Source organism: Falco peregrinus, chromosome 16 (assembly GCF_023634155.1).
Source record: "Falco peregrinus isolate bFalPer1 chromosome 16, bFalPer1.pri, whole genome shotgun sequence".
In the NCBI taxonomy this organism is placed as follows: domain Eukaryota; kingdom Metazoa; phylum Chordata; class Aves; order Falconiformes; family Falconidae; genus Falco; species Falco peregrinus.
Genome location: NC_073736.1, coordinates 4,474,156 through 4,496,040, shown reverse-complemented (window position 1 = coordinate 4,496,040; position 21,885 = coordinate 4,474,156). Strand labels below are relative to the sequence as shown.

The window sequence follows — 21,885 nt, the reverse complement described above, 5'->3', positions numbered from 1 at the left end:
AAAAGTTGATTATTAATAAGCTGCTCGGATCCGTCCTGCAGCAGCTGCGACGTTGCTGGGAAGAGATAAGAAAACTGCAGAGGCAGCAGGAAAAAACACCGGGAGGGGGACACAGGAGATGGCCAGGACCCCTCGCCTCCCTGGACGAGCTGGGGTCCCCGCTTCACAGAGGAGCAGACTGAGGCTGGAAGGAATGGGGGGTCCTGCTCTCGCAGCTCCACATCAGGAGTAAAATGGAGATGGGATTTTGGTGCTTGGGAATTTGGCTCTCGGGATTTTGGCTCTCTCCACCCGGCTCTGGAAGGATGCAGAGCTTGGGGGATAAAGCAGTTTGTGGGGTCAGACCCTGCCAAGGGAACAAACACTTTGGGGGGACCACTGGGGCAAGGCAGTCCCGCTCCCCGCATGCCCCCAGCAGAGTTTGGGCATGGGGGAGAGGGACGGGCAGGAAATTCCCAATCTGTTCAGCTCCCATTCTTGCCTCCCCTTTTGTTTCACTCGCCATCTGTCCCACAGCCCCGCACGCCCCGCGCTCCCACTGCACGTGCCGTAAATATCAAGACGGGCTTTGTCTCTTCTTCAAAAGGCAGCGTGGACCCCGCACCCCAGCCCTGCCACAGCCCACAGCCCCTCCAGCAGCGGCTGATGCCAGTCTTCAAGCTGCTGAAGGCTGGCACAGGCATGGTGGGGGGCCATGCTCGCTGTCAGGGGGTCTGGGTTTGGGGGGGGGGCAGGCTCAGCACCGCTTTTTGCCCCCCTCCTGCCCCAGCAGGCATTTGGGGCAGCGCTAGGAGGGGGTGCCTTGCTCTGACACCACAACCATCTGCAGGAACCAGAGGCACAGCCTTGGGGCTGGAGCTGAACCTCCTCACCAAAGTCACCCCAAAGGGGAAAAGGAAGAAAAAGGGAAGCTGAGCCCCCTGCATGCTGGCAGAGCCCCCCGGCAGGCTCCACATCACTGGACTAAGCAGGGTTGCGGCCCAAGACAATGCCAGGGTCTGTGCTGACAGCCCGGAGGGGAATTTGCTGGGGCAGATCCCAGCCGGTCCCTCTGCAGAATCCCCGCACAGGGGCTGGGAAGGGGGCAACGAGCCCTCAAGCTTTAAGGGAGAACCACAGCCAGTGTCTCAGCCCCGATCCAGCCTTTTAACTCACAACAAAGCAGCGAACAAGTCAGCAAGGGCAGCTGCTCCGCTCCAGCCCCATCCTTTCCCTTTTCTGTTTTATCCGGTGCTGTAATAGAAATAAACTCCCTGGTAAAAGGGCATTGTCAGAGGGAAAACGGGCCTCGCCCTTTGTCTGGCAGCTGGGAATGCCGAGACACACAGGGCTTAGGGATATTGTTGCCTCCAGCCGGTTCCCAGTAACACATTTCCCGGAGGTTCCCCAAAGGAGCGGGTGTTGCATTCACACGGCTGTTGCATCCCCCAGCAGTGACACGAGAGTTTCCCCTTCCCTGCAGGGCCAGGAAGGACCCGCAGGGACGAGTGGCCCTTGCAGAGGGGATGGGGCAGGTACCAGCCCTGTGAGAGATGCCCTAACACATCCCAACACGAGCTGGCGGGTCCTGGGGCACAGACCCCAACATCACCCTTAAATCCTTCTCCTTCTGCCTTGTTGCTGCGGGCTGGGATGTGAGGCTGGCAGGGTAGTAGCCACGGGTTCTGGGAGAGATGTGCAAGGGGGACACAGCACCTTGCACGCTACCTGCGTATTTCGGATACAGCCCGCGAGACACTCCTGGGTCAGTGCCACTGGTGTGGAAACGTGGTGAAGGGGGGAGTCCCACGAGCCTTCGTCCCTCCTCCAGTGCTCCCCAGAGCTGGGAAACACGCTGCCCCGGACACGTAGGGCTCGTCCCAGCTACCAGCCAAGATGTGACGCGGCAGATGATGAGCAAAGCGAGTATCTCAAAGCCTGAACAAAACACAGGCAGCTGGTGAGACTCACACACCCGGCTGGAACCTGCCCCGAGCTCTGCCCTCCTGTCCCAGACACAGACACTGCTCCAGGAGGATGCACAAACTGCCCCGGGGCAGCAAACGCAGCCTTTCGGTGCTCCCACCATCCCAGCTGCCTGTGCCCTGCCCTCTCCTCACTGCCACTGGCAGGGCATGGGATCTCTCAGGGATGCACATACAGCATCACTTGGGGACATGGGGCATGGTGGCCCCTGGAGACAGGGGCATGGAATCCTTGGAGATGGGGGCACAGCATCTCTTAGTGATAGAGCCACACTGTCCTGTGGGGACAAGGGCACAGCATCCCTCAGGGATGGCTGGGCACCGCTGTCACTCCAGGGCCACACAGCCTCGGGTCCCTGAGGGATGCACCCCACTCGCATCAGCAGCTGTGGCACAGGACATGTTGAGGCACCTCACTCTGCCCAGCGAGCTCGCAGGGTGCGGCACGGCGGGGGGAGGATGGAGGGGTTCAGCACCACATTGCCCAACACTGACAGACTTGCCAAATAACAATAATTACTATTATAATATATAATAAGAATCGTATGCAACCCCCCTGGTGAGCTGAGCGAGCTCTGCTCTGACCCACACGGCGCAGAGGCCTCTTTTCTCCCCAGCTCTCAGCCCTTCTCTGGGAAACAAAAGGTGCAAAGTTTAGTGGTGCATGAAAGGAGAAACAAAACCCCGGCCCCGGCTCGGCCCTGGCCCCGCCACGGCCCCCCCGCCCCACCAGACAGATGGCAACAGTTGTCCCCGCACACCAGTTGCTCGCTGCCGCCAACAAGCCCCTTTTATCCCCCAACAGGTCATAAATGAGAGCGTTGGAGCTGGCCCCAGCGCAGGGGAGCAGCCGCTGCTGAGGGGGCTGGGATGGGGATGGGGACAGCTTTTCCCATGGGATGCTCAGTGGAAAACAAAAAAGCAGCTGAAAGTGGCTCCTCTCCCCAAGCCCATCTGTCCCAGCCTCAGGAGCCCCTCGCCCAGGCACTCACAGCAGGGGGGGTGGCCAGGACAAGTTGGCCCCTGGGACCCCCAAGTCTCTCAGTGACACCGCAGGAGTATGGACCGTCCCTCTCCAGACCCCACTTTTTTCCCATGCGAGCTGCTCACCTCGATGGGGAATCACCCCTTCCAGGGCCATGGGACATGCCCACTCTCAGAGCACCAGCAGCAGACCCCCCACTCCCCTTTGGGGACCCCCTTTTTCCTCCCCACTGTAATTTTTAATGAACTAGGGGTCTGCGCAGCACCCGCTCCGTGTGCGCTCCTGCCCGAAAGCTGGCACGGGAGGAAGGGGGCAGGCAGGGAGCGGAGACAGGGCTGGGGCTGAGCCTGCCGGCAGGTTTTGTGGTTGGTTTGGGGTAATTTTTTTCGTTTCGAGTTAACATTAAGCAGTGCCGCAGCCTGCCCCATCTGCTGCTGGAGTCTCTCCAAGCACAGCGAGCCGCGAGCGCTGAGACGGTTACTGCGCCTCGCAGGGGGGAGGCGAGTGGGCGTGCGGCGGCTGCGGCACACGCGCTTGCATCTGCCCGTGACCTTTTTGGAGGAAGGAGGGTTTTTTTTCCACCAGGTGGTACGGTTTTGAGAAAGGATTGGAAAGGCAGAGCAGCGCTTTCCCCACTGGTTGGGGGGCCCTGGGTGTGTGCGAGGCTGTTGGGGTGCTCGGAGATGTACAAGCAGAGAAAAGATGGGTCGTGGCTGGGCAGAGCTCAAGGTCTGGCCGCGACCACCGGGCAGATGCAGAGGCCAGAGAGCTGGAGGAGGGAGGAGGAGGGAGAGGAAGGTCTGTCAGGACAAAGGGCAGGCAGGGAGTGTGGTCCCCAGCCAGGAATCACGCTGCCATCCCAGCCAGGGGACAGAAACCAACAGGAGCCCACGCGCCAAACCCAACCCTGGACCCGAAGGGTTTGGCTCATGCCTGGGGCAGGGCTTGCGTGGGGGCTCCACCACGGCAGCAATTGCTGGCAGCGCCGGAGTTTGCTGCTACAAAACAGTGGCGATGCCAGCGATGGCCAGTGCAAGCAGCAGCGATGCCGGAGTCTGCCGGAGGGCTGCAGCCCCAAGCGCCATGGGCTTGGCACAGCACCAACCCCTCCAAACCCTGCGAACCATCTGCCCGTTGCTGGGCCACGTGAATTCAGAGTTTCTACAGCTCCAGCAGATCCTGGGAAGATCACCCAGGCTCCGGAGCACCGCAGACAACGGAGCGCCCCGGGGCCCGTGCCTCCCCCTTTTCCCAGGGCTGGGGCTGGGTGCTGCCAGCTGCATCTCCCCAGATACAGGCGAGCGCGGCTGCACCCACACAAGTGCCTGATTGGCCTCGGCCAAGCCGAAATAGCCGGTGGCTTCCCATCGCCCCATCGGCAAACAGAGGGCAGGAAGCACCTGGCAGAGGCTGAGCCCTGCGTGAAGGTGCTGGCGTGGGGAGGAGGTTGAGCAGCGCCCGCCTGCGCTTCTGTCCCTCCTGCAGCTGCAGAGGCAAGGAACGGAGAGCGCAGAGCCTCCGCTGCTGCGCTGCTGCTGTCCCCATCCCCGCTCACCTTCTTCTTTTCCGAGCAACCTATCCCATTTGCCACATTTCAAAGGGGTCCACCTCTCTTCAGGGTGGGAAGGGGTAAAAGCGCTTCAAGGGACGGTAATACCAGGTCTGGCTTCTGTGGGAAGGGCAGAAATAACCCCAACAAGCACTTTTGCATCCTAAATACTGATGTTGCTTTTCTGACAGAACTGAGAAACGCCCAATTTCTGCGAAAGGAACCCCCAGGAAAGAGGAGCACACAAAAAAAATCAAACAAATATTTCACCATGAATCAAGCAAAACATCCTCATCACCCCAGGGACGTTGAAGTCCACCCACCTTTTTACTCTAAACACCCTTCCAGACGGCTGGGACAGGAGCATTTTCCCCTGGGACCCAGCATTGTGCCACCCTCCCTCCCTGCAGCGGGGTTTTTGCGGGGGTAACTCATTTCCAGGTGGGTGTCACGCAGAGGGAGACCCTCTGCGTTTAAGCCCTGGCCGGTGCTGTGCCAGCAGAGCTCCTCTCTCCCGTGGGAAGCAGGCAGGCGAGCAGGCAGGGCCACCAGGCAAAGGGCTGAGCTCTCACCCAGGACACGTCAAAGGCAAATGCTCTTTTACGCAACACACCGATCTCTGATTACTGAGGACGACGTTTGACCCAGGGTCCTTGAACTGGGCATTTCCCTGCCCCACCTGAATAAAAAATCCCAACGGAAACTCAGCGAAAGGCTCAGCGGAAAACAAGTCCAGGTTTCAACAGGCAGGAGGCGGGCAGCAGTGGGCAAGTACGGTTTGAGTTACTTTCGGTCTTTTTCAGAGCTTCTTCAAGCACACCGGGGGGGCAGCTGGGTCCCCCAGGCATGGTCGGGCTGTGCCTCCACACCCCCTTCCTCCGGTGCTGGTCCTGCGACGTGCTCGGGGATCTCACAATGAGAAAATCTGCAGTTCAGCTCAAAAGGGCTTTGGCGGGGGTGGGTGGCAGATAAAGCTGCACCCCTAAGCTAACCCAGCTTGTACATCAGATATCGCAGTCCTACCAGAAGAAAAACGATGAGCAAAATAAAAATAGTAGATGAGTCAGCTATCGAAAGGCTAGCAGGGGGATCTGGTTGCGGTGCGGGTAGCATCAACTCCTCAATAAAAACTCTATGGTGTAAGAGCTGTATTTTTATCTTGGCTGTGAGCAAAAAAAATTTTAGATGATCTTGGCTCTGCCTGCTGGGGCTCAAATGCCAGCCACAGGCCACAAGACGCAGGACCACACCAGGCTGGCCACGGCACAGACTGTGCCAGCCTGAAAATGGGCCACGGAGCACAGCACACAGGTCCAGGCCAACCACACTGGTCCGGACAAGCCGGAGGGAGGAAGGCTGCCATCACCTGACTTCACCAAGCCTTTGAACCTGGATGACTCCCCAGCTAACCAGCAACTGACTGGGACGCCCATTCCTCCCCAACAGCTCTGTTTCACAAGCAGCAGCAATTTGGGTGTGTTTATGGAAACTAATAAAAGGATGAGTTCAAAAAGGAGTGGCTTTGACAGAGCACCAAAATCAGCCCACAACTTGTTTTCCTCTTAGAGGTGGTGTGTTATGGTAAAAGCTGGAGGGGAGGAAGCTGGGCTGCAGGGAAAGCAGTGGAACCAGGCCTGTACCCCCCCCACCATCACCACTGCCAGGAGGGCACAGGTTGGGGTGGGTCACAAGGATCCCGACAACTCAAGCCCTCCTGAAAAACAGCGTTTTGGACTAAAACTAGCACAAGCCAATTTATCTAGGGTCAGCTCAAAGATGAGCGCAGACAGGGGTTAGGTTAAACACAAGCTAGACACCCCCATCCTGGGGAGCAGGGTTACAGCTCCATGCCCCCGTCACCAGCCTGGCCACAGCCAAAACAGGATCTCCTGTGCATCCAGCCCAGCTGCCTTTATCATGACAGGCCCAGAGCATCCTCCGCATGCCTGAACATTTCGATCCCATGATCTCTCACCCTTCCTCCTCCGCTGGCTCACTCACTCCTGGAAGGCCAGTGGGGGCAGGGAGGCTTAACCAGGAACTGCCCCATGCCTCGCTCTTCCAAGGCTTCCTTTATGCTATTCCTAGGGTTGGATAATGCAGTTGACTGCCAGATCTCTTAACACCTTCATATCCTGGCAGGACACACTTTCTACAATCCTGCATGGAATAAATCCCCCACTGCATAAGCCAGAACCCAGCATGGGGAAGGAGAGGGCAGGACACCCACAGCACTGCATTAGTCATCAAACCAATTCCCAGCCTTAATTCCTCAGGTTTAGAGGGTTAGGCTTAGAGTCAGCATGTTGACTAAGCAGCTTTTTCCTAAACCTCCTCCTTGCCACAGCTGGATAATAAGTCATCCAACATTTTAACCAAGCCCACAGCATTCAGCGTGGGATTTAGGTTGCAATCCCAACCCTCACCCTCTTTGCAAGCATACAACAGCTCCCAGCAAGAAAACAGGGCTCATTTGTTCTGCTACATTTTTATTAAAGTAACAAAAGCATACATCTGTCAAAGGATCTGTACATTCTGTATATAAAAAGACTATACAATTAGTAACCATCCACTCCCTCCTCCGAGTGTAGCTTACAAACTTTCTACCATTTTCACCAAATACGAAAAGCAGGTCCCGTTCAACAGTCCAGCTTGTTAAAAAAAATTACAGGAAACCCCTCAAATACACTGTCTCAAAATACACACCATTCCGCTCATCAGGCTTTTAGACAGAAGGCAACAGAGAACACTAATTCACAGCTTTTACATGTAACCAGCTAAGAGAGAGAAATGGATTATACCCAGGTTTGGCTGGTTTTGAAGCTAAAAAAAAAAGACACCTTTAACATTAGTCTCCTCCACACCAGGGACAAAAAAAGAATAAGACTTGGCTATTTTGGTTCTGGAAGTGGGGGCATGTGAAGGGCAATTATAGTGTGTTCCTTTGGTGTAGGCTGTTGTTCCTGAAAAAATTTTCTGGTAAGAGGGAGGGAACAGAGTAAAAGCAGGAGGTGTGTGTGTGTTAAATCTTAAGACTGCTTTGATCGTGACAAATTACAACTCAAGGAAGTACCAGCCTTCAGGAAACTCCACATCCAGCCAAGGAGTCCAGCAAAACAAACACTGCTCATCCTGGATGCAGTTCTCATCACAGGCTTTCCACACAAACAGGTTAATCAAGGACTCCAAGAAGCACTCAGATCCCTTTTCCTTGAAAAGGGAATAGGCTTTTTGGAAATTCCCAAGTACTCCCCTCTTGGTGAGGTCACCTATTGCACAAGTTCACCAAGGGAAAAGCCCCAGTGCTTCATTTCAGCTTCTGTTTGCTGACATAAGAAATTCAAGTGATGCAGAGGGAAGTGATGCAACTTCAGAGCCAGTCTGCTATTACTGTGCAAGGACAAACAACTTGCCAAAACCTAGCCATTTTAAAAGGATCTAATAACTGAGGGCATTTTTCCAGTTCTGGAATTCATTATTTGAAGCTTACAATAATCTGAACTTACTTTTTCACATTAGTAGACAAGAGCTGGGGAGCTGTGCTGATTTTTAAATATACTTTTAAAAAAGCTAAGAACTGTGGCAGATGGGAAGCTTCCTTCCTCTCCCAGAGCACCCAAGATTTGGAAACATATTGCACAAGTGTCTGAGAACTTGATTCATCAAAGGCTGGGCAAGAACTACTCTGGTTATGCCAGTCAGAAAAAGAGGAAGGTAAAAAAAGTGTGCTGAGACAAATGTGGGAAAGTTTCACTGCAAACAGCTATGTCAATGCCCTGCTTTTCCAATCACTTCTCCCAGGATCACTGGAGGAACACCAGCTGGTTAGTAAGAAGGCAATGGACATACAACACCCTGGTAAAGGCTCATTCCCAACAGGAAGGCGAAGTTCTTGGGGCAGCACTTTCAGCTCCCACCCCATTTGTGGTTTGCCAGAGCAGTTTTAAGGGCCAAATGCTGAACACCATTCGGGCAAAGTCTCCCCAAATACAAGTACCATTGGGACTCCAAGAGAAGTTTTGCTTGGACAGAACAGAGAACCAGGGCACGACTTGTGCCAAACAACTGTGTACCAAGACAGAACCAAACAATGCCCCTTACCGAGGTATCAGTGGAGACAGCTCTCAGGGACAGCTACATGCTGATCACCCAGAGGAGGAAGAGAGGGAAGAAGTGCTGTGACCTTAAAAGCAACATTAGGACACCAAAGCAACCCACACACATGGAGAAGAGACCCCCAATACTTCTGATTTTAAGAGACAGGGCAAAGGGAATTCTCACACACCGACCTCTACGGCACAAGGTGAGTTGCTTCAGCTCTTCTGGAGAAGTGACACAGCAAGTCATCAGCACCGCATTAGGCAGCTTATGCAAGCAAGAGGCCAGACTCCACCCTTGGAGCACAGAGAGGCCACACAAGAGCAGGTCACAGGTCATGTTTAAGCCACACATAGCAGAAAGACTTGGTAGTTCACAGCTGTTCAGTGCTGGTTTCATGGTCTGAGTACCCTTCTCTGTGTGCAGCAAGAAGCGGGTAATAGCCAGGTATGGGGAGCACCAGGAACAAACAGTATTCCCGTGCCACCACAGGAGCTGCAATATTAATCTGGGGCACCTTCTCTGCACAGCCTGACACCCAGCACATCTCTGCCTTGCTCCACATCACAGGACACAGATACCCATGTGGCCCCCTTTTAGTCCAGCAGCAGATAGGAAAGATGGAGGGGCTGGAAACAGGCCATGCTTCCCCTCATTTTGTGCTGGGAGTAGGGCAGAGCAGAGCTGCAACTCTCACAGCACAAGTAGGTCCAAAAGAAGTGTGTGAGAGCAAAGGAGAGTGATCCCAGGGTCCCCCAGCATCACCCAGCCCTGAGACTAGGTTGCCCCAAACAGCACATCCAGGCCCCAGAGATCAGACCAGCTGGGGAGTAAAGAAGGTAGTGGAAGACAGACAGCAACTCCCTCATCCCTTCTCCAACAGTATTGCAATACAGCAATAGTGTTGGGTAGCAGGATGGTGAGGAGGTGACAGACATCTCCCACCACCAAGCCACACTTCCCAGCCTGGCTCTTCCCCTCATCCTCCATTCCAAGCTGCCCAAGCGAGCAAGCCAGCCCAGAATTGCCATCCAACACTAATTAGGTAGATATCGGCTTCATAATAAAAACTCATAAGCTTGCAACAGCTTTAAAAAAGGCACCAAGAACACTGCTTCTGTTCAAAGCAGTGCCCAATATTTTAATTTTGGATTTTCTTGGATTTTTTTAAAAAATATAAATAGCTCTTCATCTTAAAAATAGATCCTCAGGTGAGGTATACAGTAGCCTGTGTCTTGGCAGTGTGAGGACAAGAGGAATATTTAGCTGGAGACAGTCATGATGTAGTTTTTGGAAGGACTGGTGCGACCTAACATCATCTGGTTCTTACAAGTAAGCATCCCATAGGAGCTCACAGGTTTCGATGCAGTTGCTTCATATAAGACACAGATGGAGCCATCCTCACCGATGCGGTATGAGACCTCATAGGGGTCCACCCAGAGCGTGAGCTCGCTGGGCAGGAGCTGGTAGAGCTGTGGTAGGCTGAGTCCGATCTGGCTAGCTGCCTTGCTGATAATGGGGTCCATTTTGTGATTGATCCGGATGCAACGATACCCAGAGCCTTTGAACGGTTTCTCAGGAAACCAGTGATGTTTGTAGTGCTCTGCAAGGGAAGCGAGAAGGGAAGAGCTGTGAGCAGGCGTGCAACAGCTGCAAGGAGGTCTGTGTCCTACTGCAGTCCCAAGGAGGTCCCACGCCACACTGCAGTCAGAGGAAACTAGTCCTCCTTCGGCTGCCTCCAGAGCCCAGTGCTCAACTATACAGTTGCTCCAAGGCAGGGGAGGTCCCAGAAACCCCAGGCAGAACAGTGCCCCGGGGAGTTGCAGTGATGGGACCACACCACCTCCTCACTCCAACCCCTGGGGTGGCTGGAGTAGATACCGTATCACCAAGAACAAAACACCACAGTCACAGACTAACATCCAGGTCAATTCTGTAAGTTCAGGGGCATGTTGCTACCCCTTATCTCAGCACAGCGGCAAACAAACCATCCCTTCTTAGGGCTGATAACACAAAGCTATGTTCAGTTGGGAGGAGACCCTTGAAACACCCAGCTAATGCTGAGCCCCGGACACATTTGTGGGGAGGGGAGTGCCAAACTCCACTGGCACAGGGCCAAGCACTTCTTTCTCAGGATAGGGCACTCAGACTAGCTTTGGATCATCTATACCAAGCTCCAGCAAGGATAGCTTCAAGCAGATGGGCTGCACAAAACCCTCAGAGGATAAGGCAAGGGATATGCTTACTTTCAGGGCTGAGGCAGCCATTTGCCCCAGACCCCACACAGACACAGGTGGGTGCCCAGGAAGGCACACATACCTGCCAGTGCCCAGACACGGGTAGGCACCCAGGCAAAGGCACAAATAGGTATCCAACGTCAGGGATGACACAGCTAGGCATCTGGGAAGGACACAGATAGGTGCCCAACCCAAGAAGACACAGATGGGCACCCAGGGAGGGACACTAAGCCGCAAAAGCAACACGGGATGCACCGAAGAAGGACACCAGTGGGCATCCGACCCCCAAGCGGAAAGCAAGAGGACAGGCACGAGTGGGTTCTTCTCACCCCGCGCCTTCACCCCCACAAAGCCGACCTCTTCGCGGAGCCGCGCCTCACCTGCGAGCGCCTCCCGTAGCGCCCCGCTGAAGACCCGCAGCTGCTGCTCGCTGACGCAGCCCCGTGTCCGCAAGAGGCCGGAGACGAAGCCCACGGCGGCGGCAATCTCGGGCACCATGTCGGCCCGCGGGCCGCCGCGGCGCTGGCTCTGGCGCTGGCTCATGCTAGTCTGCAGCGAGATAGACCTGTCCACCGCGACCACCCGAGCGCGCTCTGCGCCGCCGGCGCCGGGCCGCCCTTAAATAGCGCTGCCCGCGGAGGCGTCACCGGCGCGGCCGCGCCCATTGGCCGAGGGGCGCCGTATGCTAATAGCGCCTGACCTCAGCGCGCTGGAAGGAGTGACGTCACCGCCGCCGATGACAACGGCGGGGGGGGGCACTTACGGGAGCGCTATTTTTGGGGCTGACCTGGGAGGAAGAGGAGGAGGAGGAAGGGGGGGCGGAGAGCCCACCCCAGCTCTCCGCAACCCTCCTAGCTCTCTGCAGCCCCCCCGCCACGGCAGAGGGCCCCTGGGCGCCGGGGTCCGCCCCCTGGGCGCCGAGGGTCCCTCCCGGCAGCTGACTGTGGTGAAGGTGACCCAGGGGAGGTGGCAGCCATGGAGACCAAGCCAAGGCCTCCCTGGCCTCCGGGTGAGCGGTGGAGAACCCCTCCAGATCCCTGATCGGCCCAGGTGCCCTTTGCCGCGCCGGGGCCCCTCCAGCTGGAGTGTGTCTCTGGGGTGCTGGTGGCCTGTGAGAAGCTGGCCCCATCCCAGCCTGCCTGGCCCGTGGCAGGGAACCCCGGAGCGGGTACTCCCAGGGTCAGGCTCCCACCCGCCTCACCAGTGGGTCAGCCACTACTGCCGGGGCATTGGTCCCACATGGGCACTCGGTGCTGGATCGGTGTCGGATCGGTGTCGGGGCGTTCTCGGCATCGATGGAGCAGCGATTCTGCTGACCTGGAATGACACGGATCAGTCACTCAAGGCAGTCAGTGACAGTGACCCATCCCTGATGTCTAGCCCTTCCTACACGCCTGTCTTCAGTACAGGGTGGGATCTGACCCCCTACACAGGGGTCTCCTCTCCCCAGCAGCGTACAGGCAGGTTTCCATCACCAAATTTCCTTCCCTGAGAGAAATGTGCAGATCCTTGTTCCCTGGACAAGGCCGAATCCTTTCCAGAGGATCCCTGAAGCACACAGGGAGAACTTGCCATCACGTGCACTGTCCCAGACAGGTGAGGGAGAAGAGGGGGAACACTGCCATAACCATTTTCAAAGGCCTGAGGAGCATTTGAGGTGAGGAGTAAGGGCAGACACCCCAGGACTTGGTGCCTCCCTCCAGGCAAAAGCCAGGCTGGAGGAAGAGCAGGATCCAGGAGGAGGTGGCTGCAGCACAGAGGACATGTCCGATCATGGAGCAGGGAGAGCAAGCCAAGGCAAGCACAGAGCAGAACTGAGCGTCCTTGGCTGCCTCCGTCCAGCCCGGCAGGAGGGGAGAGGAGAACCGGTGCAAGCGGTGCACAGCCCTGATGCTTAGTGAGATGCAAGCAGCACCTTAAAGCCACTACAAAACGGGGAGCTGCACCAGCTGGCCCAGCTGCCAGCCACACTGCCCAGGATAAAGGCACTGGCCCAGCTTCTGCTGAAACTGGCCTGAAGCTAAAGCAACAGTAGGAAGCCAAGCTCTTTTCTTGCCTTCGCTTTGATCAACCATGAGAGAGTTAGTATCAAAACGGGATGGGATTTCTGAATGAATATGCCCTGGCAGAGAACCGGGATGGTTTCAAGCCATTGTCTCACAGCCCCAGATGCCTCCCTTGGTGTGTACCGGGGGAGGATCTGAAGCCACAGCTCGGATGTGATCCCCAGTGAAAATGCGTTCTCCTCCCATGGCTGGGGCCTCATTTGACATCTCCACAAGCAGTGGGTGCAGCTGGAGAAAACCGAGGCAGGCAATTAGATCATCTGGGTTTGTCTCTGCCCGAGGAGCAGCCTCGCGGAGGCTGAGCCATCGCCGGTTCCCACAGTGCCACTCCCGGCGCTGGCACAGCGCTTTTGCCGCGGCGCTCCCTGATAAGGAGGAGCATGCGCTTGCCAGCACACAGCCTGCCAGCGCGGCTCCACCTTATCGCCACTCTTATCAAACTGCTCGGGGTCCTGTCCCATTTGGGCACTGCTCTTTGCAAGGGGGTAGCGACAGCAGCACCAACTTGCCTGTCCCCCTCAAAAGAGGGTATTTCATGCAGCAGGACAGGGGGAGCCCTTCCGGCACCTCGTTGTACAGCAGGTCTCAAAACTCCAATTATTTCCCGTGACCAAGGGTATAATAGGATTTTTTGAGGCCTTTTGCTTCCAGAGTCTGCAACTCATTTTTTTCGCACCTCTGTCATTCCTGCGTGCACACACTATACATGGGATTTCACACCTTCTGAAGCACAAGGGTATGGCTATGTAGCAATGCGTAACCAACAAGCCAGAGCAAAGATTAAGAAAATAGCTTTTGAAATCACAGAAGAGGAGGATATAACAGATAGTGCCCGAGCAGAGGTCTGTACTGACCTCTTTTCATGTTCTGTGCAGCTTAAAAGAAAACGCTTTGGGCAGCAGGCACAGAAGTAGGGTCAAGCTAGCAAGAAGATAGAGCCAAGGGGTCCCTGAGTCCTCCCCTCCCCGCTCCATCTGCCACTCCATTCATCTGCAGAGCACAAGGAATCAAGTAAATCTCTTGCTATAAACCAGATTTGCCTCTGGAAGCTTTGAAATAAACCCAAGGATTAAAGTCTAAGGAATTTTTTTTTTTTTTTTAAGTCAGCAACACACATGAAAGAGCACATGGGGGCATGTGAAACCCAGAGCACAGCACAATGGCAGGGGGACGTTATTTATAATGTAGCAGCAGCCAGAGGCCCCTGGAAGAGGCTACACAAACACACAACCCGAGCCTGTCCACACACAGCTTCATTACTTTAAACACACCTGTATTGTCAGCTAGCAGACACGCTAACAACGCGTGGGTACAGTCATAATCAGCAGAAAATTAGGAAGCACGCAAAACCTTCCTGGTAGAAGATACCTTTAAAAAAATATATCAGTAAAAGCCAAAGCAAAAATAAACCCTCGGCTTTTCTACCATAGTAAAGCACAGGAGGTCTGAGCAGAGCTTGCCATCAAACCAGACTAGCTGAGCGCAGGGAGAAGGGCTTGTTTCTCCCATCCAACAGAAGGATCACATTAAGAAGTACTTGGATGGTATCATCCAGTCCTGAGTCACTGGACAGCAATTGTAGCAAGAGGTCTTCTGTCCTCCAGCCTGCCAAGAATAGCACTAATAGCAAGTGGAGGTTTATTTGCCATTAGGGCTAACAGTGTTCATGAAGTGCTGATGATGATCTAACCTTGGCAAGCAGGTTCCCCTGGTCCCCCCTGCTCTGCAAGCGGATGAAGTAAGTGGTGGCACCATTCTCCAAATTCACATCTTCCATTTATTCTTAATCATCGTCTTTCTACAGGCTCCCTTTGCACAGCTTAAGGCCTTTGTCTTGTGTGTGTTCATATGGTCAGGCACAGGCCCTGGTCTCCGAAATCTGATTGTCTTCGTTAAGCCCTTCCAATAAGAGATTTCCTGTGGAGCTCAAGGACCTCTAAGTGGGTTATGTGCCCATAATTTCTGGCCCTGTTACAAGAAGACTGCAGTCTTAAAGACAGGGCATTAAGACTTAATACATGCTTTCCAATTGCTTTGAGGAGTTACAAAGTAAACAAACAATTAGTAAATAAAATTCATTTCTAAAAGAGAAGTTAGAGCTGGTTTTAATGCTGTTCTGGCTAGATTAGTTTCTGCCCTGTGTTAAGCTGGAAACGTCTGAGCATTTAGATTTCAATTACAAAAAAAAAAAAAAAAACCAACACAAGAAAAAACAATAAACTTCTCCATAGCAATTGGCCAGACTAGATTTGTAACTGGTTTGACAGGAATTAGAAGTTCAGATAGGCTTTCAAACACTCTGGCCCTGTTTATCCAAATGAGGTTCAAAACCAGTTGAGCTGGAAATTTTACAATAAAAGGGGAACATCTGGCTTTCAATCAAGGGTTAAAACTCAGCATGGACAGACCAAGCTGCTCAGCAGACTTGGCTTTTCAAGAGTCAGCAACTCACAGTGTTTTATGTGCACCTAAAAGGCAACCATTCCCATGCTACGCTTTGACTTGTTATGTTTTTTTGGGGGTGACGACAGGTTTTTTAGTCAGCTGGCCTTAAGTTCATGAGACATGAGACACAAAACCCAATTTCAAGTTGTCCTTGAATACCATTAGAGTCAGCTGCCAGTCAAACAGCCACAGTGTGAATCTGCACCCCCAGTTATCAGCAGTAAAATAGTTACACAGAATTAACATTCAAATCCTCCTGATTAGACATGTCCCACAGACTGCCAAATTAGCTGTCACTTCTCCCAGCTAGGTCTCTCCCAATCACCCTAGCATTTAAGAAAGATTTTTAAGGTTATCTATGGAGATTTGGGAAGCCAAGGGCTGGCTTTCTTTATGTTATGGAAAAAAAAACCTGGAAAAAATCTCTGGGAACAGTTCAGAGCTGTAAAAATAATAGATGTACTGGCCCGGTTCAAATCTCATTATCTGGCACTGCTGGAGAAGGCACAGACAATTGTGACGGCAGTGCCAGCAGCCACCTGGTTGCTAACACCAGTTAAGCACAATCACTGGGAATTTAAGGGGAAAAAAGCCCAGGGGTAAGCTGGGCTAGTATGTTTAATCACAGCTGTAATTGGTAACCTGGGTCTGACCCCAGAAACAGGCCTAGCAGGCAAGGTAAACAATAAAGCAAGAGACTTAAGCCCAGCCTACACTTAGAGCTAATAAGTCCTTTCAAAACACACAGTTGTGAAATAAGTCTGTGACTGAACCGTGTGAAATGCAACAGGGGGGGGAAGAAGGAGGACATGGACAGAAAACAAAGCCTTTTTAACCTGTTAGCTGCTAGATGAGACCATGTTTTACAGCACGTAATAATTCCTGGCAGTTTAGAGCAGTCAGGACAAGCATGTAGCATCTTCTAGGCAGGCCGAACTCCTAGAAGTTTATCGTCCCGCATGACTCCATGGTGCTGGGCTCTGCTCAGCACCTCACCACCTATTTTGGTGCCTGAATGTTTGTTGTCAGCTTGGTCCTTTGTCAGGTCTCTGTCGCCTGTAACCTGAGTCCCCGTGCCAGCTCCAAGTGCCTTGGGATTTGTGGATGGGACATGTCAGGACACGTTTTGGACATGTCTGGGCCGTTTCATTTGTAGACTATCGGCGACCTTTAAATATTCCCCTCTGCTTCTGAGCGTACTGCTACGTGGACTGAGAGCTGGATGCTTTTCCCCACAGCATTTGAACATGCTGGCTTTTGTAGCCCAAGCCCAAGGCTTCAGTGAGGGATCACGGAGTTCCTAGGAGCAGTCCTTTGCAGAACAGCCTCCCTCTGATCCACTTTCCTTACTGTATGCCATGTTTCCTCATGGAAAACAACCTATCTGACCCATGCGAATGTCACATCTGTTCAGAAGTATTTTGGGAAGCAAACATTGCTGTACTCAAGGGAGTCGCAAGCAGAAAGAATTGCTTTTTCTTCAAACTCCTTAGGACTTTGGACCTAGTTTTCCAACGGTCCTGAACACTAGCTGGCTCCAGCTGCCTTCAGCGCACTCTGGGGTTTTCTCCTTGGCCTTACTAGCTTCTTGCTGAACCCCTGTTGACAGTGTCTTGTGTAAGAAGACATTTATTCAAAGCTCAATATTATCGGCCAGAGATGAAGCCTCAAACTACAGTTCCTCATGAAGCTGCCTCGTTGGGGAAGGTGTATAGATGACCTCACGCTGATTTCGGAGATGGTTTCCTGTTCTTTGCATTTGGTTATTGTTTCTTTCCACATCCTCTTTGCAGGATGCAACTGCCTCCGCCTACCTCTGTTCCCGTCAAACAAAGCTTGAGAGGGTAGAAAGGGGACAACAGAAAAGGTCCGTAGGAGCGCTCACCAAGGCAGCAGACCCAGAGCAGTGTGGGGAAGGAGGTGTTTGCACAGCCGTGTCAGAGAAAGTTGTCAGCTGTAAAGCCTGGAACGGGCTTGTTAGTTTATGAGATAAAAAGAGTCCAGAGCCCTGTCTTTATCGCAGAAATGGAGCAGGGAGCCGCAGGACTCTGGGAGTAAGGCACTGCAGTAAGACGTGCCCCTAGACAGCCCCTTGTCCTGCTCCACCCTTTCTGCCCTTCACCAGCCCTTGGTGATAAAATCTCCCCCTAGTCCTCACCTCCAGCACAAGGTAAACAGCACGTGTAAGACACAGATGTGTGCAAAGGCAAATTGCCCCTCGGTAATTCTCCCTTATCACAGCACGCTGGGGTGTGTCTGCCTACCTGGGCTTTGCTCTTTTCCCCTCTCGAAAGTCCCTGAGTGGCTGGCTCCAGTCAAAACATGATTTCCATCCTGGTAACTGGGAACAGGTAAACCCACCACTAACTCTGATGGTGAACCCACCAATAACACAGGACACCCGAGCCAAATCCTCCTCAGCACCACAAAGACACATATGAACAACCACAAGCTGAGGAGTTAAGGTCTAACGTGGGAGAGACAGACAACCAGCACGGCAGGAAACTGAGCCTAAGAGATGCCACATCTTGTTCCAAGCCACAAAGCACAGGCAAAATACAGGGCGCTTCCCATGAGCTGTGCCGTGCCGGTGCTGCAGCCCGTGGGGTAAGGGGCCAGCATTCCTCCCCCCAGCCAGCGCTTTTCCAGGCAAATCCCCCTCCTTGGGTCTTTCTCACACCTCTCCTTCTAAGGGAGGCTACAGGGTTATATATAGGGATTTCACACTTCACTGACATGCAGCCATGCTATGAAAAAAGGAATTTTCTTTTCTTAGAAATAAGAAGTTAAAAAAAACCAACCCTCTGGCTGAAACCACAAGACAGGATTTTTTAGGTGGTGAGAATATGGCTTGTCTGCCAAACTCCAGCTCAGGCAGGGAGCAACGCTGTGACGCGCTGCCAAAGCAGCACATTGCCGAAATCTGCATTTATTGCTTATAAAGCATTAATGCAGAGTAACATGTGTTGCAGCACCATAGCAACCCCAATCATTGGCAAAAAAAAAGAAGGGCAAGAGCACCAAAGGCACTGTTGCTGTAGCAGCTGGTAAGTGAATTTACTGACCCTGTTCTGAGCTGCCGGTCTCATATGCCTGATGTCTCAGCACTGAGTGGGGGTTTTTGCTGGGCTTGAATGTGTTTTTTGAAAGCTTGTGAAGAGCAGTTTATTTACCCACACTTTGGAGGTGAAGAGCGGAGACAGTTATAGACAGAAGTGATTTCTATTGCGGCATCGGACCTGAGCTACCACCACAGCACCCTTTGCTTGAGTGTTTTATACGACATACAGTATGAAAGAAAATATGGGATCTTTCTGGGACGTTCTGTGTTTTCCCACAAGGCTGAAGAGATCAAGCCAGTCCCATACAGACTTCGAAGACTCAGTGTAGCAGGTGCTGGGTGACAAAAGAGAAGGCAAGTAGCTCTAGGACTTCCAGATTTCGGCCTACTCTATGGCAAGCTGACCTGGTTAGGGCTAAAACTCCAGAATCTCATTACCATCACAGGCTACGGATCTGGCCATATGGATCTGGCTTCCCCTCTTCTCCCTCCCCACCAGCCCTCTTCTTGTTCCGCAGCTCAATTCCACAGCATGGATTATGTCAGGCATAATCTATAGCTGCTATACTGACAAAGCTCTGCCCAATCCACCCTTCTCGCTGCTGGTCTCTATATTCCCAGACTGCAAATCCACAGGGGGACTTGTGTCTTACAGCCAGCAAGAGCTGAAACGTGTGGATGGTCCCAGCTCCAGCGTGGGAGAGAAGGGACGCTGGGAGAAGGTCCTTGGGGTTCTTCTCAGGCTACACCCACAAATATGAAAGAAGCCATTGCTTCCCAGAGCCCAGCAAACCTCCCAGCCCCTGCAAACATCAATTAGTGCACAAAGCCAGCCCAGATAAAGCTGGGCAACACCCTACAAGAGCTTAGATCTGGGTGGTGCCCTTTCCCAAGAGGCAGGCTGATCCCTGCTCGGAGAGATACCTCCTGGGTAGCAGGTGGACTCTGCAGGACTGCTCTAGGCTGTTCCCAAGGATTCCTCTCCTTCCCTGGCAAAGCCAGCTAATTGATTTTTGGTGGGGTGCTGCACCTGGGCAGGGGGAGGCAGGCGCAGGGTGTACCACATGCATCCACCCGCCAGTGCTTTGCAAATCTCCTCACAAAACGCAATTTTACATGCGAACAGCACGCTCTCCCTAACCACTCCTTTGTAGCTAACACCAAAGGCCAGCTGAGCATCTATCAGCGTTCATGCATTTGCTTGCTGTCTTGCAGACTCCTGCCAAAGAAGCAGATGTGGTTTTCTTTACTCTGCCTGTTGCAGAAGTCCCACAGAAAGTTCTGTTATTCCAGAAAGTCAGGGAGGCCAGAGCTGAACAGGTATCTGGCTTCAGAGCTGGAACTCGTCCCGCACTGCCGGGGTGTGTGCAACCAGGAAGGGAGGGAGGGAAGGAGTTGGTTAGTTATTAAAGTAGGGGTCATTTACTCAAAAATCTTGGTTTAGGCATGGCTTTGGATTGCATGTAGAGTTCATCTGAGTTTGGATCTGAAATTTCAGGGTAGAGCCACATCTGTTATTCACAGAAGCAGCACATAAACTCTGTCTTCATATTTCAGCATTTCAGCAACAACCAAGGCTTTAGCAGAGTCTCTGGAGGCATTTTTCCACTCATATTTAGAGGAATTAAGAGTCACAATTTTATCTGTGTACATTTGAGGAGAGGAGGTGTGGGCTGGACTCCTGAGCCATTTTCAGGTCAGACCTTGGTGCCTGTCCAAGACCTTGATCTATTACTCAATTTCTGCTCAGAACTTTGAGTTTGCTTTATGAAAACCCAGGAGCTTCACGTAGAAGCTAGGTTTTCAATGAAAGAGGCACATTTAAACCTGATTAAGCTAAACATGACTTCAATATCCTGTAAACAGTCTCCAGGAGGCTGCCCTGAGGTATGCCAGGGATGTGAAGGTCAAAGACCTGGCCCAAATAGGGCACAGATGATCCTGAGAGACCAGCCACTCTGGCCCAGGTTGCTCCAGTCCACCTCTGCTGACCAGTGTTCCCCACAGCTCCTTGGAGTGATTGTCCTCCACATGCTCATCACCAGCTCACACTATAATTAATGCTTTTGGGAACCCAGTTATACCCCAGCCCTGCCCCACCCCACCCACCAGTAATGGCAGGGATGGTCCCACTCCCCTCCCAGACTGCGATGTCCCTGTCTCCCACAGGGAGGTCAGCGAAGCTGTCTGGGACCTCAGCACCTCTGGAATTTGAGCAGGCACCAAAAAACAAGCATGGCGGCTAAGACATGACAAGAATAATGACTGGAAATCCAGAGCTTGGACACTGTCTCCCACGAGGTGACAGACAAAAAGATGTGCAAAGGAAACACTGAGATCTGTGATAGCCAGTGTGGGAGGATGGAGTGTGGAGTGAGCTGTGTCACAAGGGGAATAACTACTCGGTTGTAAAAGAAACAACATGCAGCTCACTTGCTGGCATACATCCCCCGTGGGGCACAGCAGCCCCAAGGAAGGCCTGCCGACAGAGCAGGACTCTCAAGTGAGGCTTTGGCAGCAGCGCTTTGCAGCCACATTCCTTAGAAAACAAAAGGAGGCTTGCAAAAACAGTAACAACATTAACCCACTTTCCCCTTCTTGTACTGAGCCTTGGCTGAGGCCATGCTGAGTGAATTATACACGGGGCTGTGTCAGGAAACCTTCCTCACAGCTGGGAAAGCACAACCCTACCTGCCAAGACATCAGCACAGGGCAGGGAAGGGGACAGAGGTACCAGGCAGGGACTGGAGCCCCTCTGTTAGAGCAGGATGCATCCTGCTGCTTCCCCTCACAGCCAGTACCACCCTGCCTGGGCACCGTGGGATCAGCAATTCATCCCCACCTGTGCAGGATATCTCAAGGCCTTCAAGACTGAAACTTCTTTAGCATAGCTATTCCCCAACATTAGCCCACAAAGCAGGGTGCTATTTCTTCTCCCCTGTTTCCCAGAAGGTAAACTGAGTCACAGGAAAGCAGAACGGCATGCCTGGAGCAGGCCAGCGGTTTTGCGATGGAGCCAGGAATCGAACTGAGATGTGCCCCCAAAATTCAGATTCCTAACCACTAAGTCACACATGTATTGTTAGCAGCATTCCCAGCAGCTCCAGTACAAGGTGAGCCCCATCTGCTGTGTCAGAGCCGTGCAGAGGCACAGCATCTCTGCAGCTAAGATCTGTCTACATTCTAGCTGTCTGCTGACCCTGACCAAACTCAGGTCCAGATGCTAAATCTTGTTGGGTAGCCCAAGATTTGAAAGTTAATATTCACGGCTAAAGAGCTGCCCAAAACTGTGTCTTAGATCACCAGCATCTGGGAAATCTGGATCTCAGTGTTGGAGCTGTTATGGCAGTGTAAAACGAGGGTTATAGCTCACATGCTTCTGCAAGCTTCAAGTATGGAACTCTGTGGACGTTTATCAAGGTTTTCCACTCTGATGCAGCAGCCTGTTGGAGGCTCACAGAGTTCAGAAGCTAACTACAT

At 52.9% G+C, this 21,885-nt stretch overlaps 1 protein-coding gene across 1 annotated transcript; it reads right to left on the bottom strand.

Moving 5' to 3' along the window:
• Positions 1 to 6,949: 6,949 nt before the first annotated feature.
• Positions 6,950 to 11,442, bottom strand: BTG2 (BTG anti-proliferation factor 2). Its single transcript, XM_005234522.4, has 2 exons — positions 11,214 to 11,442; positions 6,950 to 10,199 (listed from the first exon to the last, which is right to left on the bottom strand). The coding sequence occupies exons 1-2, from the start codon at positions 11,374 to 11,376 to the stop codon at positions 9,859 to 9,861; spliced, it is 504 nt and encodes a 167-aa protein (XP_005234579.2). The 5' UTR covers positions 11,377 to 11,442; the 3' UTR covers positions 6,950 to 9,858.
• Between the last annotated feature and the right edge of the window lie 10,443 nt (positions 11,443 to 21,885).

Excerpts from the sequence above, each read along its gene's own strand:
- BTG2 (XM_005234522.4), bottom strand. The coding sequence starts at position 11,376 with ATGAGCCAGCGCCAGAGCCAGCGCCGCGGCGGCCCGCGGGCCGACATG. Across the intron at positions 10,200-11,213 it reads GCTACGGGAGGCGCTCGCAG|AGCACTACAAACATCACTGG; the intron begins GTGAGGCGCGGC and ends CTTCCCTTGCAG.